At 37.9% G+C, this 17,331-nt stretch overlaps 1 protein-coding gene across 1 annotated transcript; it reads right to left on the reverse strand.

Moving 5' to 3' along the window:
- Positions 1-14,701: 14,701 nt before the first annotated feature.
- On the reverse strand, positions 14,702-17,128 carry LOC129774191 (uncharacterized). The gene is made up of 2 exons (XM_055777895.1): positions 16,425-17,128; positions 14,702-16,346 (listed from the first exon to the last, which is right to left on the reverse strand). Exons 1-2 carry the CDS (start codon positions 17,126-17,128, stop codon positions 14,702-14,704), a joined length of 2,349 nt encoding a protein of 782 aa, XP_055633870.1.
- Positions 17,129-17,331: the final 203 nt, after the last annotated feature.

Below are 17,331 nucleotides of genomic sequence, written 5' to 3' on the forward strand. Positions count from 1 at the left end.
CGTGCCAAAGGAAATGAACCCGCCCAACGCGCCGGAGCTTCGCCCAATAGAGAAATATTGGGCGATTATGAAGCAGGCCCTCCGGAAGAACCCAAAAGTTGTCAAATCGGAGGCGGACTTCAAGAGAAAATGGATTTCTGTTCAAAAAAAACTACAACCTGACGTTGTACAGAACCTTATGGGCGGGATAAAGAGGAAGGTGCGAGCATACGGGCTTGGGCTCGAAGTATGAATAAAAAGAAAATGCCAAAAGTTGTTTAATAGTTTTTATTTTACTGTCTAAAATTTTCAAAAGGATCGGTCTACTGGGCGAATTTCTACAGCATTTTTTCCGTGATGCAATTTGATGTGACACACTCTTTATACTCGCGCATAGGTCTGAGAGACCAAGAAATCAATAATTCGTTCATTTCTCAGAAAACATCAACACTACGACATTGCGATTCTCTCTAGCTTCGTCATTTGTTGTTCGTTATCGTTTAGCGTATCGTATAGGTTGGTACAAAGGGGACGTATATCACTTTTTCACCACCTTCGGTCTGAGACACCGACGCGCGTACAGAAGTAACTTTTTTGGACAAGTGACTTTTTTTTCCTATTTTAAAATATTGTTCAATGAAATGTATAAATTAATGTCAGTGGCGTGGAATATTTATTAAATATAATGCATAATATCATTTTCGGACTATTCTTATTTGATTTTAGTCCTTTTGTCACCGGATTGAACGGATTCATAGATTATTCGTGGATATATTCGTCGTTAGATTCATACGTGCAAAAGTAAAGTACAAATGTTTGACATTCGTATAGTTGTTCACTAAATATAATGGTCACGCATATACACACTTGTGAAATAATTGCACTTGCGGAAGAATTGTAAACTGTAAATTATAAATTAATCGGTGGCTTATGGTTATTTTTACAGTTACAACTTGGAGTTTTTTTCTATTATATATGAGCTGAACAATATCGACGATAAAACAAGTCGCAGGAAGTTCCTAGAAATCCTTTTATATCATCTTTTTATGCTCCATCAAAAACAGGCATTAAGTTTTTGTTAACCAAAAACACAAAAACAAAGAATATTAGATATAGGAAAATTTGAAATTCCAGAAACCTTACAATCGAACAATTAACCGACGTCTCTAACTACAAAACGCGGGAAAAATACCTCCATCACCGACTGACCCCGAAAGTTGATTTATTCTCTTGAGCTGAAACATATAATAAGATAGAGTATATTACAAACCTAACTTTAACCGTAAAAGACTTACCTTTCAATTTTTCAATGCTCTTATTCCCACCAATACAATTCCACACACAAAGAGCAAAAAAAAGATATTGCAAAATATTGCAGATTGTTTACATACAAATTCCAAGGTGGCTGAAAGGCCTTTTTCATAAGTTGCGCTACCGTATTGCACGATAGATACAATACGGTACCGCCAAGATGTGTAGAATAAAGGTGTGACCGTGTGGTCAATAAGTGCGCGAGGGGAAACGGTATAAATATACAGAGGATTGTGGGAAGGGATTTGACTGCAAATAGAGATGTCTAAATTTTTCGTTTATTCGATTGTCGATTAATCGTGGGGTGATTTTTATATATTCGATTGATTCGAATAATTGTCTTTCAGTATTCGATTAATCGAGCGAATATTTATTTCTTGTAATCAAAACAAACAGACATTTATGATAAATAAGTATGTCATAATTTTGAAGTTCATGATTTTTTGAGGATGATTGAAAAAAGAGCACACCATGAAAATGATACACAATACAGGGCGGACTCTATTATATATAGTTTCTGATTCCTTTTCACTGTATATAATCGAGTCAGAAAAAAGTTTTTAATCGTTTTTTGTATGTTTTTTTCATTTCTTGAATATAAAAGAGGAATTTGATTTTTGATTCACCCCCTCAAAGTCAGAAAATACCTTTCTCGCATGAAAAAAAAATAAATTTATCCAGATTCTTTCAGGAGGTAATAGACGAGCATATTTGATGAATAAAAATCCTTCTACGAATATGTTCGAATTTCAACAATGAAATAGTTATAGAACTATTTTTTTTTGTTTCGGACTTGTTGCCTCAAACTGGCTCTACTTTAAAAACTACTGTTGCTTTCATTTGAAATATGAGAAATTTTGTACAGGATATAGTAGTGGAACATCTAAATTAGTGGATTTTAACATTTTGGAAGTGGAAAACTTGAAAGTTAATAATATTTAATGTATTATTATTAATTTTATCCTGAAAATTTATATTGAACTAGATCATTTCTATCAATTAAACTAAAGCTCTCTAACCGCTCTAAAATTTGTTTTTTGACACCCAACTTCTGCTTTTTTAATTTGGCTGCAATAACTATATAACGATATAACTGGTGAAAACTCAAGCAAAATCTTCAAAAATGACGATTTTCACTCCACTGTACATGTAATAGCCACTTAAATTTCACCTTATCGTTAAAAAGGTTACCTTCCTTCTTGAAATAAGTCATACTTAAAATATAAAAAAAATATTTTTTTCCAAACTGTATATAATCGAGTTCAAAATTGTATATAATCGAATCACATATTATCGAGTCTGTCGATATTAGTCGAGTCCGACATGCATTTTTTTTGCACCAACCAAAATTTTTGCTGTTCAAAATTATCTGTTCTTCGAATGTTGTTTGTTGAAATAGCTGATTTGTTTGAATATCTCTGCTTGGTCATAGAATCATTGATCACTAGTATGGTATATTTTCCTTATTCGTCGTTAAATTCGTTAAATAGTTGTTCACTAAATATAATGGTCACACATATACACACTTGCGAAATAATTGCACGTGCGGAAGAATTGTAAACTGTAAACAATAAATTGATCGGTGGATTATAGTTATTTTTACAGTTACAGCTTCGGGTTTTTTTTCTATAATATATGAGCTGAACAATATCGACGATAATACAAGTCGCAGGAAGTTCCTAAAAATCCTTTTATATCATCTTTTTATGCCCTATCAAAAACAGGCATTAAGTTTTTGTTAACCAAGAACACAGAAACAAAGAATATTAGATATAGGAAAACTTGAAATTCCAGAAACCTTACAATCGAACAATTAACCGACGTCTCTAACTGCAAAACGCGGGAAAAATATCTCCATCACCGACCGACGCCGCAAGTCGATTTATTCTCTTGAGCTGAAACATATAATAAGATAGAGTATATTACAAACCTATCTTTAACCGTAAAATACTTACCTTTCAACTTTTCAATGCTCTTATTCCCACCAAAACAATTCCACACACAAAGAGCAAAAAAAAGATATTGCAAAATATTGCAGATTGTTTACATATAAAATCCAAGATGGCTGAAAGGCCTTTCTCATAAGTCGCGCTACCGTATTGTATCTATCGTGGGCAGGACGAAAGGTTTGGATTTGTTTATGTTATTACTTACGTTGGTATGGTTACATTTGGTTTCGTCGAAGGTATTTGAAGCAGTATAATAAATAAACAGTTGTCGTTGAAAATAGTATCCTAGTAACCTTTATGAATATGCTTCCGCCAGCTGGCTCGGCTAATGTGATATGCAAGATGGGTCCATGGTACTAGGTGAGGCCGTTTCGTCACTAAGTTGGTTAGGGGAGCGGTATATGAAAACAGTACGGAAGAAAGCAGAAGGGGAATTATTTGCTTGTAGCGTGAAAGAGACAGACTGATCACGAGCTAGCTTCGGCATTAGCGTATTGTGTTTTGTTTACAAACAAAGCACAGTAGACTTCCAAGATGGCTGAAGAGTGGTTTTAGCAAGTTGGCCCACCTTAGGATATACTTCTAGGCGCCTTGCTTCTAGCTATTCGAACGATGCCTACTATGTTCGGGTTTCGCGAATTTATGTGAAAAAGAAAGAATGATTTTGTAGAATTTCATTCTCATATCCACTACTCTTGCATGTGAAAATGCAAAAATGGCGTATCCTAGCAATAACAAAACAAATAACCCCCGCTCCACAAACCGTAATCCCCTTCTTATTGAAGTGATGATGTTGCTTCACCTGTTCTACATTTATGCAAGCGCCTTGGTTCAGCTGTCATTATGCTCTCAAATGTCATCATATTGTCAATAAATTTGACCGTGTAAGGTCCGCTTTAGCGCAGCTCCATTCGCGACTACGAAGCTGAATTTGACAGCTTGTGTGCGTGAAGTGAATGTCAACAAAGAATTGCAAAAAGAATGTGATTTTTAAACGCACCGTTTTTAACGTTTTTTGCAGAAATTTTCGTAATGGTGAGCATGTACCGAAAGAACTATCCTCTAGGATGCTAATTTAGTTAAATCACATAAATTTACTGCAGGGGAAAACGTTTTCTTACCGCATCCAAAGGACACTGTCTTTACTTGTGAAAAAGTAAACAAACTTTCAGGATACTAAATTTAAATGAAAATTAATAATTGTGTGCAAAATTTATCTTCCAAACGGTTCGAAAATGAGTTTTCCTTATGCAGTGAAAAAAACTTTGCCGTAGCTTAAGCTGAATTTAACTTATAAGTGTTTTTCTGTGACCTTGTTTCATGCATTATCAGGAGTCATCAGTCGGAGAAAATGAAACCTGCTACGTGGTTGTGGAGTTTGCGGATGTGTTCGATTACGCTGCGGGTGGAAGCCGTTTAGTCGACGAAGGCGAAAGAGTATTCAAAGCTGGACATCTTTTAATAGTTGGTGTTGAAGAAGTTCACGATGAAGGCTCCAGTATTTTCTCGTCCTGCCTCCAGTCATCATCTCCAAGCTCGGAACCCCATACAATAAAAATTCGTACGAAAATCTCCTTCTCCAAATGGTTGTTTTCGTGTTCCTGTAAAGCTGGCAAAGGGAAGTGCAAACACGTCATGGCTGTTTTGTATCATTTGCTTAAGTATGTTTTATTTTATTTCTTTATTATTGCACATTTTGCACCAAGTTGGACTGTTTCACACTTTTTCAAAAGTGCGAAAATGTGAATGTGAATACTTAGAGAGTAGAAGTTCGACACGGTGAAATGGAGGCTACAAATACGGGAGGTTTTTGTAGGTTCTATCTTCAGCCGTAGTCGTTGGATCCAGTCTAGATACCGCGATTTGTCCGTTTTCGGAGGGAAAGCATGAAAAGAAATTCCGGGGCGATATCTCTGCTTACATCCGGGGACGACACAAACAATACGGCTTTTGCATTTTGCAGATTGTTCGGAGTCAGCTTCAGGCAAATTTCGTCCGACTTGCATGTTCTCCGGGCAATTTGCGCAGCTTTTGACGTCCATATTTCACACGTTCTAAGAAAAATATTTTGAAAAATATTAGAACACTGATTGAATAGAAGCCAGATCTTTGTATTTGAGGTATTTTATGAACACTAAGCGGATATTTTTATATCAAATTTCATTAATTCGGTTTACCTCTCTCGCAGGTAGATTGACAGAGGGTGTACTTCAACGGCTTTTTTTCACTACTAAATGACAATAAATTTTGGTTCGGAGCATCGAAACAGCTAAGAAAAACTATTTTTCAACAATTTCCACTAATTGTAAGATAAACACGGTACAAGTTTTCGAGAAATCAGTATATTAATTAGAGAGAAAATATGCAACGGTTTGTTTACATATTTTTCACTCACACGCGAAACTTTCATAGGTGGCGACACCGTACCTTCGATGATGCGAATTGAGATCCGAAAATATAGCACTGAACGAAAGTGAAGTAGTGAAATGGACGAGAATATAAAACTGACTGCTATAAATTCGCATATATTAGAATTAAGTTTTAGGCTTGTTTCTCAGAAGATTTATAATTAAAAAAAAATCTATATCGCGAACCGTAGCCGTTAATGCGCTGTATGCATCATGTGATCCGCGATCTTCTTTCGCCGGGTTATTTCCCATCGACGATTCCATCTTTGTGGATGTTACATTTTCAGTTTTTAGAAACTGTAATAACTTACATAAATTTCACAGCTACCTCCTGAAGATATTTCATCAAATCCGTACAATAGTGACTCAACTCAATCAACTCTTAGAAGAGACTTAAGGTGAAGGTGGAAGCTAGCCACAAATGGCTGCCACAATGGCGCTCATTTCTTTCATCTTCCTCCCTCACCTCTCGCCCGAAAATCAATAATTTTGCGAAACAGTGTGAAGAAACTGATCGTTTTCGCACACTTCCCATCAAGTAATATCAACCAAACTCTAATCGATTACTCACAAGATATTAAATTTTCATCTGCTTTCGCACCGTATAGTGAAGAACGTCGGAAAACTCGAGCAAGTGCTCTGAAAGTTAAATTTTCGTTTTTCAATCTTCTGCAATGGTTTTGTTTGTATTGGTGGAAGCATCGTTATTTTATCGACACTGATGCCAAACAACATCATCGAAACAGCTATAAAAACCACTCCATAAAATGTTATTCCGGAGTCATAGCGTCCCATGTCATGAAAATCAATAGAATAAAATTGTGTTGATATCAATACAATTATTATTTTTACGTTTAATGGGTCTATAATGTAAGTTTTAGCAACTTTAACATTGGGTAAGAAAATTGTATTGCAGAGCTCGGAACACTGCCACGGCTGCCTATGCTTTCAAAAACAGTAAACGGAAAAGTATTAAATTCAATCTAAATGCCTCGGCCAACGAAGAGAAGGGTTAAGGCTTTCCAACGTGAATATGTGAAAACAATACGATCAACGAAGGAAAATATTAAGCAATTATCAACATTGAGTTACTATGCGGAAGAACTTGTTAATACCAAAAGTGCCCCAATTCGCATGTGTTATAAATTTGCTCATGTTACGCTCGCGTATAATCAGAATCATATGCAAATGCACCTTCTATATATATTTATATTTGCAATTGTTCATCGGAACATATCGTTCATACATTTTACTTTAGTATTGAATTGTTATTTGTTTTGACGTGGGACTACGTCTAACCGGAATATATGGAGGGTAAAATGAAAACATAAACACTGAACATGCAGGAAAAAATGCAAGATTTCGAATGCTTATAACTCGAACATTTTCTACTGGATCGGAAAGATGTTTGCATCAATTGATAGGGAATATTTCTACGCATCTATCGCAATTAATAAAATGTCATTTTTCATTAGATAAATAATTGAATAACTGTAAAATGTTAAGCGTTATCTAAACGCCCTAACTGCCTCGTTTTGATTGGCCCGATTTACGGTTTCCCCAACACAGACTTCAAAACCAAGCAGCGTTGGGGAAATCGGAATTGAAAATACATGAAAGTAGGGGGACTTTTGTTCTCTCCGAAATATGATCCCTAACACAGACTTCAAAACCAAGCAGCATTGGCGAAATCGACATTGCAAATACATGAAAGTAGGGGCAGCTTTGTTCCCACCGAAATGCGTTTCCCTAACGCAGACTTCAAGTCCAAGGAGCGTGGGAAAGTTAGCATTGCAAATACATGCAATTCGGGGGCATTTTTGTTCCGACTGAAATGTGTTTCCCTACCACAGACTTCAAATCCATGGAGCGAGGGAAAATTGGCATTGCTAATACATGCAAGTCGAGGGCAATTTGTTCCGACTAAAATATGTTTCCCCAACACAGGCTTCAGAAACAAGGTGTCCAGGGAAATTGGGATTGCAAATTCATGCAGGTCGGGAGTATTTTTGTTCTGACTGAAATCTGATTACCTATAAAGACTTCTAAACCAAGGTGTCTGGGGAAATCGCCATTGCAAATACATGCAAACTGCAATCAATACATACAAATGGTTACTAAGCTAAGATAGTCCCACGTCAACCTTGCGGTTATATCATAGATATAACCCACCCATTTTTTTTTTCAAAAGTATTCAAAGACTCGTGTCAATGAAGCGCCACACAGTCTGATAAGTGAATTGGTCTATTTACGTGTGCTTTGCTCTTCTCTCACAAACACTATTACCCCATTTTTACACGAGGGTTTACCTATACTACTACAATGGCTAGCTTCCACCTTCACCTTAACAACTATTATCCTTTTAGCTTTTGCCCAGTTCCTGATTTGCGGCTCATAAACGGTCGTACGATGCCCGATGATAACCGATCCAATATGAGGCAATTTTGAATCGTTTACACTTATAGCGAATTCGTTTTTAAAACTGAGTCAGTGCCAAACTGACTCTGTAATAAAAAAACGTTTTCAGTTTCACGAATGCGGTGGTTTGTTGGTGTGCGTTATATAGTTTGATTTGTTTATATTTGCTACGACAAATGTACAGTGTCGACATCTGGTGACGATATTCGTGCTTGGGAGGTAAATTATTCTCTATCAGATCAGAAGGACCAAGTGCAGTGTAAAAATATAAAAGTTTGAATGAAAATTTTTACTTCATATAGTTTGATTCCCTAACACATGTAGTTCTAACACTCACTTAACCATTTGTCAATGCATTTCCTGTTTGATCCACAAATAATTACTATTATAATATAAAATCATCATTAGATCATGATTTTGAAAGCAGGTTTATTCCACCTGAACATCCATCATTATTTCCGCCTCCCAATGAAAGAACACGTAGCTTAATGCTGTCTACTCGAATATACTCTTCAAAATCAGAATCCGAACTTTTGCTCTAATTTTTATTTAAATGCATTCGTATGTGTTGTTTTTCCCACATGTAGCGTAATTTTTTCTTGAAGTTTCAAGAGGATTGCGCGAAAAAAAAATTTGTTGGCCTTTGGGCATTTTTAGTTTATTTTGAATTTAGAGACCCAGTACTGCTCTGATATTTATTTAAATTTTGTTTTTTTTATATGTCTAAATTTTGTCGGTATATTTAGAGCATTGCGCTGTACAAAGATTTTTTTCTCATATCTTGGAATATATGAGATTATCTTTACATCGGATTTAGATGGTTTACCAAATTCATAAGAGTCTACAGTACGATAGAGCTCTATGAGAAAAAATAAAGTCCTTGTGTAAAGATCATTCGGATTAATGAGAAAAACACTTAAAAACATCCAAATTATTATTTTTTTTAATTTTAACCTTACAATTGAAAACCACGAATACAATAAAATAATCGTTTTCAAGAAAGTAAAAATAATAATGCAGACGATGAAGAAAATTATGTTTGTGTCTTGCAATCCTCTTAAACATTCAGGACAAATTGCACAAAAAAGACACATACGAACGCATTTGAATAAAAATTAGAACAGAAGCGTCTCAAAATTATATTTTTTTTAAAATTTGGAAATGCTAGAAAATATATTAAATTTTTCTTGTACCGCATATTTATAATTAAATTTTTTTATGAAAAAATTGTTTGAAGATATTTATCGATACACCTTAGTAAGATGTACTTTCAGTATTTTTTCCATATTTTAGTCTCAAAGCTATTGAGTGAGTGAAAAAAACGAGAAGGTGCATTTTTCTCCATAGATCCTATGGTGTACCTTATAAGGACTCAAATATATGGTACTACCGCCAAAATGTTTTATTTAGAACTCTATACAATATTTTCCATACAGCTGGTGATTTGGTTTGAGGACACTTTTTACTTCCTTACCGGCCAGACCCTTTGACGAAGTTATCGAACATTTAGTTTTTTTCGATGGTTTATATGCATTTCATTGCGAAAAAAGCATATATGCGTCTCAATTATCCACTTCGGAAATCATTCCCCTCCTCTCATCAAATGCACTAAATTTTTCTAAGTTTTTGCATGACATGATTTCGAACAGCAACACGTTTCGAAATGCAACTGAAAGCACAAAACAGCCACGCGCAACTGTAAAGGGGCCGTCCACATACCACGTGGACAGAAAAAGCACGTTTTTGGACACCCCCCTCCCCCTCCGTGGACAAGCGTGGACATTCCTGATACCCCTCCCTCTGTTGTCCACGAGGACATTCTCCCAGAGACAATAGTTGAATTTTTTTATGTTCTATTCTATATTTTTTATTGGTAAAAATGTTAGCTATTACTATTAAATGGTTTGTTCTATTTTTTTTATTTTTTACCGAGCTCGGGAAGCTCTTTAGTTTTTTTGTCCGATGAAGTCCAAATAAAAATATTACTCATGGATCTAATCTCTCATATTTTTATTGAAAGTCGACGCAAGTTTGTTGAGTACAGCTGTACAGCTTCGTTAATCGTGAGAAATATTGGGTTACTCGGAAAACTCGTACCGATTTTATGGAAAAAAATTAAGCGCATCATCTATGTATATATAAAAATCTCGTGTCACGGTGTTTGTTACCGAACTCCTCCGAAACGGCTCGACCGATTTTGATGAAATTATACTCAAAATACTTGGTAGGTATGAGAATAGGTTGTTAACTATATATGATACCGGTAGGATACCGGTAACCATACATTTAATACCGAATAGGGTGGCTCCAAGCAGAAAAAAAGATCTGGATATTTTTTTTCAAAAATTTGACTTCATACCATACATATAACCTTAAATTTCGACCCCAATTCCCTATTTTTAATTGCGATTTTATTATTTTGGGTCAAAAATATTCTAATAATTTAACCGTTGTTCGTTTTTTCAACAGAACGAATTCATTTAAGTTGTTCAATGACTGATGGCATAACGCCCGCTTCATTGAACATCCATCTACAAATACACAAGTAACATCAATTCATCTAAAGCAGGGAGCATCTCCGACGAGCTGGAAGCCTTTTTGAATAAGCACAATGAGTTATCGAAATTCTTCAAATCACATTTGCTCGGATTACAAAATGACAATCATGCTATTGCCATCAGACCCTGATAGAACATCAGCTGGAGAGCACGTGTGTAGATCCAAAGCACAAGCGCTGCTGGAATCATGATAGCACGATGACACGAGAAATTTAATGCGAAGAAAAAACAATAATCTGGAATTCATCGTGGAACACACCGTTCATACGACCCTCGCTATGTTCTTCTTCATTGGCACTAACGTTCCCAAGGTTTGCCTTCTCAACGTAGTACTACTTGCGTCATTTTTATTAGTAAATAGTTGAAATTTCTATGACGAACAATACGCCTTGAATGGAGTGGCAAGCTCAAGAATACGCGTGACTACAGTGCAAGTCAGAAGGGTTTCTTTAACGAAAAATCTCTTGCATAAACATTAGACGAGACCCCGTCACAGATACTTAATTCATTATGAACATCATTTCTCATTTTGATTTAATATTTATGAACATCGAAGGATTTTTATGTTTATCATATGGTGATTTGACATGGTCAAGAAACGCCAATTCAAGATATCGTAAGCTGTGCCAACAATTTATGGTCGACATATACGCGAAGGTAGAGATTGAACGACTGCACAATCAACAAAAGCGGTGCGAGGAATAATACATTCACTTGCGAGACACTATCATGAGCAACGCCGACACAGCTTTAGTTATAGCCAGGCCAAAGCGCAATGCATTGTCATGACATTGCGCGTGTGTTCAAACACAAAATGAAGTTCGATCGTATTCGTCCCCACATATTGTTGGTTGTATTCTGTTGAATGGAAAAAGCGCAATTTTGCATTCTATTCAAGCTCAAGTCCAATCGAGTTGAGCAAATGTGACAACCTTGCCACGTAATTCGACGTAAACAACATTGGTCTCCATGTTCCATCTCTATGAAGCAAAAATAGTAATGTTTTTTCGGGTGGAATAAACACGCAAAATTTAGCATTCAAACACATTCAAAACAAATTTAGCATCCAAACGAAATCGAATAATAATTTTCATTCAAATTTCAACAATTTAGAATTATTTCCGGAATTATGCCGATCAGATAGAGAGTAAATTGAACCACAAATACGGATGACTTATTTTGACCATTGTTTCGCGACAAGGCGAACGAATTTAAGAGTGTAAAAGTCGATTTCGATCGAATTGTAAAATCCGATTCGATTGTCATCAGTGTTCCCAGACAACCCAATAGTAGCGTATTGCAAAAATTCCTTCAACAAAAAAGAGCATCGCTACCAGGTATAGATCTGCAGAGATATGGTCCATGCATAAAACAATGTATTGATCGCCTTCCATTTTCACAAAATCTCAGTTAATAGTAGCTGAGCAGCGGAAACTGAATCTAAACCCACACCTATAAGAATAATGTCGTGCTTTTAATACATTTGAAAAAAAAAATTAGAGGTACAGAGTGCGAAGTCGAAATTTTTAAATATTTTTTGAAATGCTGTAACTTCGTGAAAAATCAACGCATAAATATGAAATTTAAATAATTTAATACTTGAATTTTCAACACATACGCAAGAAAACGAATGTTACTAATCGCTCATGTCGAGGGTACGCAGAGCATTTTGTACTTCTGACACTATTTTCAATGAAGTGCTTCTCTAATTTATTCAAAATTTTCATCGATTGGCTAAAAAGAATGGGTAAACGTATCATTATGAAATGTTTACAGGGGTTTCGAGGATATACTAGGCTCAAAATGTTCTGCTAAAATCGAAACATGCTGCAATATTTGCAAAATAACAGACACAACAACAACATATTTTCTAAAACACTACAGCAAAACGGTTTTTGACGCTTTTTCAAAATCGATGCAAACAAATTTTATTGAATTAAATTTCGTGCATTTTTCGTAGAATAAACAAATTAACTTTGCACACACACACACAATTTATGGGAGTTCTTCAAACTGCCTCCCGATAAGCGGAGCGTTAATCATTTATTGAATTATTAACCATCGAAGACGATGGAACACTTTTTCATACATGCAAAAATAGCTTTGTATTGGAGGCTCTTAATGGAACATTTTCAAAATTGATAAGGTTAATTGTTTTTTTTGTTGGCTTAGCTAGCTTAAAGTCTCAAAAAACCTAGAAATTACAGAAAGAAATCGATTTTTTCTTGTTTTGTTCCTATATTTATATTCACTACATTTACACAAACCAAAAGGAAAAGCCGTCCGTAGATATTCCGAACCTAAAGCTTTGAAATGTTGAAGTTGAGGCTTTGAAATGATGTATATCCATCTTCAAAGGTTGATTTCTCATGAAGTTACAGCATTTCAAAAATCACTTAAAATTCACAACTTCACACTTTGTTCCTCTAATTTCTTTGTCGAGTTATAGAATTGTAAGATTCTTCGATTGTGCATTCATTCTAGTGGAATACATGATTCTCTCCTACCAATGCAAATAAATCGATTGCTCTCAATTCATGTGGATGACTTTCAAAACACACGTTTCAGGGAAGAAGTTCAACCATATGGAAAAATATCGATGTTTGCCGCATTCAGGTAGCTCAAGCCTTCTTTTATAAACACTGAATACAAAGAGCGGGCAGAAAGTTCTATAATTCTTGAAAATAGAGCGCATCATTTAAAAAATATGAATCGTGTCCACGTGGATAGTATCTAAACCCCCTCCTCCCCCACCGTGGACAACCGTTGACATTTTCGTAACCCCTACCCCCCTAATGTTGTCCACGTGGTATGTGGACAGCTCCAAAGGCAAAGTGTCCCATCGCAAAGCAGGGAAACAAAAGGAAATTGAACGGTGAATGGCGTGGATTTGAGTTGTTTTCTTGGGGGAAACTTTTTTTATGCGCACCTTTTTTTCTACCGCACAAAAAAAGTTTTTTTCAAAATGTGTACCGAACACGATATTTTGAAGCTGCTCGTAAAATTTTGCATGATTTTTTATGCGACTTTTTTGTGCGGTCCCTATCCCCCGCACAAAAAAAAGGTTTGGCTGTAAAATCAATTGTTAGATGGTCTGCTTTGGTCTCCTCAAACACCTTGATTTTTTTAATTTACTGATTACAATAATTTAAATGTGTGACTTCCTGTGGCATTGCTACAAGGTGAGATCGCAATTCTTTCTTTGTTATTGTTATGCTCTGGAACACTCTTCTAGTCTCAATGGCTAAAGTATAAGTCGAAATACACTTCCAAAAGAACCCCAATTCGCATGTGTTATAAATTTGCTCATGTTACGCTCGCATATGATCAGAATTTTACTTCATATACAAATACACCTTTTGTGGTGAATTCTCTTCACGTTCAAATGTAAATCAGTTTCCGATTTTTTAACCTCTTTTATTCCAAATACGAAGGTTACAGACGGTTAAAAAATTCCTACATATAACAATTAAGTACAAGGTAAGTATACAAATAATTAATTTCATCGTAACTCACGTTTAGTATTTATATTCAAATTTACAATATTTTCTTTTCTTTTCAGCTAATCCAATTTTCTTTTCAGGTTTTCCAATCAATCACTTTCTTTACAGGTTTTCTAATCAATCGTTTTCCTTTCAGCTTCTGGTTTGCTTTGTTTACCTCTATATGACAGACCGTCCCTTTCTAATTTCCACCGTTCCTGTTCCATAAATGTTAGAGAGAGGTGCGACGACTGTGTTGCTGGAGCAATGGTGTCATGTTAAGGTGACACAGTCGTAACACTCCCCCCGGGTAGATCTGTCTCCAGGTTTACTTCCTTATCGCACCGAACGTCAAGTACCGCCAATTTAACCACCGGGCGCTCATACATTCCTCCGGTCGCTGTTTGTACCCCTGCAGACCTTACCCTTCCATCTTTACCTCTGTTCACAGAAATTACACGCCCTTTGGGCCAGCAGTTTCTCGGAAGTCCTGGGTCGACAATAATCACAATGTCACCCACCTCTATTGCCTTCACTTCGCTGAACCATTTTGTGCGCCTTGTAAGGTCCGGTAAGTAATCGCGAACCCAACGTCGTCAGAAGATGTTCGCCTCCACTTGCGAAGATCGCCACGAGCGTCTCAAATTCGCCGCGCTATCGTCGAACAGCGTTGCCGGTTTCAGGCCGCTGGAAGAACCCAAAATAAAGTGGTTTGGAGTAAGGACAGTAGCCTCTGGATCGTCCGCAGGCACGTGAGTCAACGGACGTGCGTTAATGGTGCCTTCGATCTCGACGAACAAATTTCGCAGAATTTCGTCGCTAAGAGGACGCAATGGCTGGATCTGCTGCAGATTACGCTTCACTGTCTGGATAAGTCTCTCCCAGGATCCTCCCATATGAGGAGAAGCTGGAGGCAGGAAGCACCATTCGGTATTGGAACTGACAATTTCTCGAATAACTCTCTCTTGATCTAACTCCGCAAGAGCAGCATCGAGTTCCTTGCTTGCAGCCACGCAGTTCGTCCCGCGGTCACTGTATATTTGCTGCGGTACGCCACGTCGCACCATAAAGTTTCGGATGGCCATTATGCAGGAGTCCGCACTGAGCGTATGTGCAACCTCTATGTATACCGCCCGTGTCGTCAAGCATGTCACTAGTACCCCCCACCGTTTTTCTGACCTTCGCCCTACCGCCACCATAATCGGACCAAAGTAGTCAACCCCCGCAAAGGTGAATGGTCTGTTGAATGCCGCCAGTCTAGCCATTGGGAGATCACCCATTAAGGGTGCTTGAGGAATAGCTTTCTGATTTTTACACCATTGACAATTTGCCCTCACGTTCCGAAATACCACACGCAATTTCGGTATTCTAAACACCTGCCGAAGCTCATTAACCACAGTCTCATGATTTTGATGGTGATAACGCTCGTGACAGTCCCGCACAATCAGTTTTGTAATATAATGGTCTTTTGGAAGAATTATTGGATTCTGCGCGTCCATCGTAGCATACTCGCATCTGCCGATTCTGCCTCGCATTCGCATCACTCGTTCTTCGTCAATAAAGGGATTCATCTTATATATTCTGCTCTGCTTACAGATCGCCCTCTTGGTAATTGTATTCCCAGATAAAATTTCCACTTCCTCGGGAAAAGATTCTTCCTGCGCGCGCCTGAGAAGGTAGTTCGATGCTTGCTGTAGTGCTTTGCTACTTAACGGCCCGTGATCACGCTGGATTCCCTTAGCCTTGCTGTGACAGTTGTGAAGGAATCGGAAAACGAAAGCTACAGTTCCGACTAATCGTTTCCAGTTGTCGAAATACTCCACGTTTATACACGAATCTGTAACCATTCTATGGTGAAACATATGTTGACGCACTTCCTCCCTAGTAGAACCAGTTGTGAACGGCTCGACTGGCCAATTATCGCGCTTCTGTCGTATGAACTCCGGTCCGTTGAACCATCGACTCTCGCTTCCGAGATTTGGCAAACGTTGCCACTTCGTAGCTTCGTCCGCAACGTTGTCTTTTGTACCAACCCATCTCCAATCTGCAATTCCACTAGTTTCCAAGATATCGCTAACACGGAAAGCCACAAATTGGGAGTACCGACGATGATCAGACCGAATCCAGCACAACACATCACGAGAGTCCGTCCAGAAAAATTTCTCATCCACCTTAAATGTGAAATTACTAGTTGCGGTATTCGCAAGTCGTGCTCCTATGACTGCAGCCTGTAGCTCGAGCCTCGGTATTGAAACAAATTTGAGTGGAGCTACTCGAGACTTCGCCGCAACGATTGCACATTCAACGGATCTGCCCTACTCGAAGCGTAGATACACTACGGCTGCATAACCGTACTCGCTGGCGTCGACGAAAGTGTGTAATTGCACATTAGTTGTTTGATTTATCGATGTGCTTTGCCGGTAGCATCTCGGCACACGGACATGCTGTACTGACGGGAGAACCTTTAACCACTTTTCCCATTTTTCGTTGATATTATCTGGAATTTCATCATCCCAGCCGATGGCGGAGCGCCAAATTTCTTGCAGCAGAACCCTGAGGAAAATCAACAAGTGTGAAAGTAAACCCAGAGGATCGAAGATGGCCATCAATGTCCGCAACACTTCCCTCTTCGTTGGTCGCCGCCTTCCCAACAACAGATCTGAATCATGCTTCGCCGATAACTTAAATGTTAGTGTGTCTGTTGCGGTGCACCACCACATACCTAGAACTTTCTCTGTGGCTAGTTTCGATCCAATGCTCAGGCTCTTCTCGTCGATCTGTTCCTTCTGCAGAGCTGCAAGAACCGCAGGAGAGTTGGATAGCCAATTACACATTTCGAATCCGGCTTGGATGTGAACATAATGAACGTCTCGAGCTAGTTGAATCGCTTCGCCTTCCGTCTCCGTGCTCACCAGCATATCGTCCACATAGTGGTTCTTAACGATCGCTTTAGCCGCCGCCGGATACTGTCCTGCGTGTTTCTCAGCGTTCAAGTTTTTGACGTATTGGGCGCAACCCTCCATAGAAATCGCTGACAGTTTTGGTCTTCTGTCGGAATCCGTACCTGATGGAACATTTCTCTCAGGTCACCACAAATCGCCACCTTATTTTCCCGAAATTTGATGAGCACGGACATAAGGGAGGTAAGTTGATCTGGTCCAGTCAACAGCATCGAATTCAGTGACACACCGCTGGCTTTCGCCGCCGCGTCCCAGACGATCCGTAC

This window comes from Toxorhynchites rutilus, chromosome 3 (assembly GCF_029784135.1).
Source record: "Toxorhynchites rutilus septentrionalis strain SRP chromosome 3, ASM2978413v1, whole genome shotgun sequence".
NCBI lineage: Eukaryota > Metazoa > Arthropoda > Insecta > Diptera > Culicidae > Toxorhynchites > Toxorhynchites rutilus.

Excerpts from the sequence above, each read along its gene's own strand:
- LOC129774191 (XM_055777895.1), bottom strand. The coding sequence starts at position 17,128 with ATGGAGGGTTGCGCCCAATACGTCAAAAACTTGAACGCTGAGAAACAC. Across the intron at positions 16,347-16,424 it reads GTAGTGTATCTACGCTTCGA|GCTCGAGCTACAGGCTGCAG; the intron begins GTAGGGCAGATC and ends TTCAATACCGAG.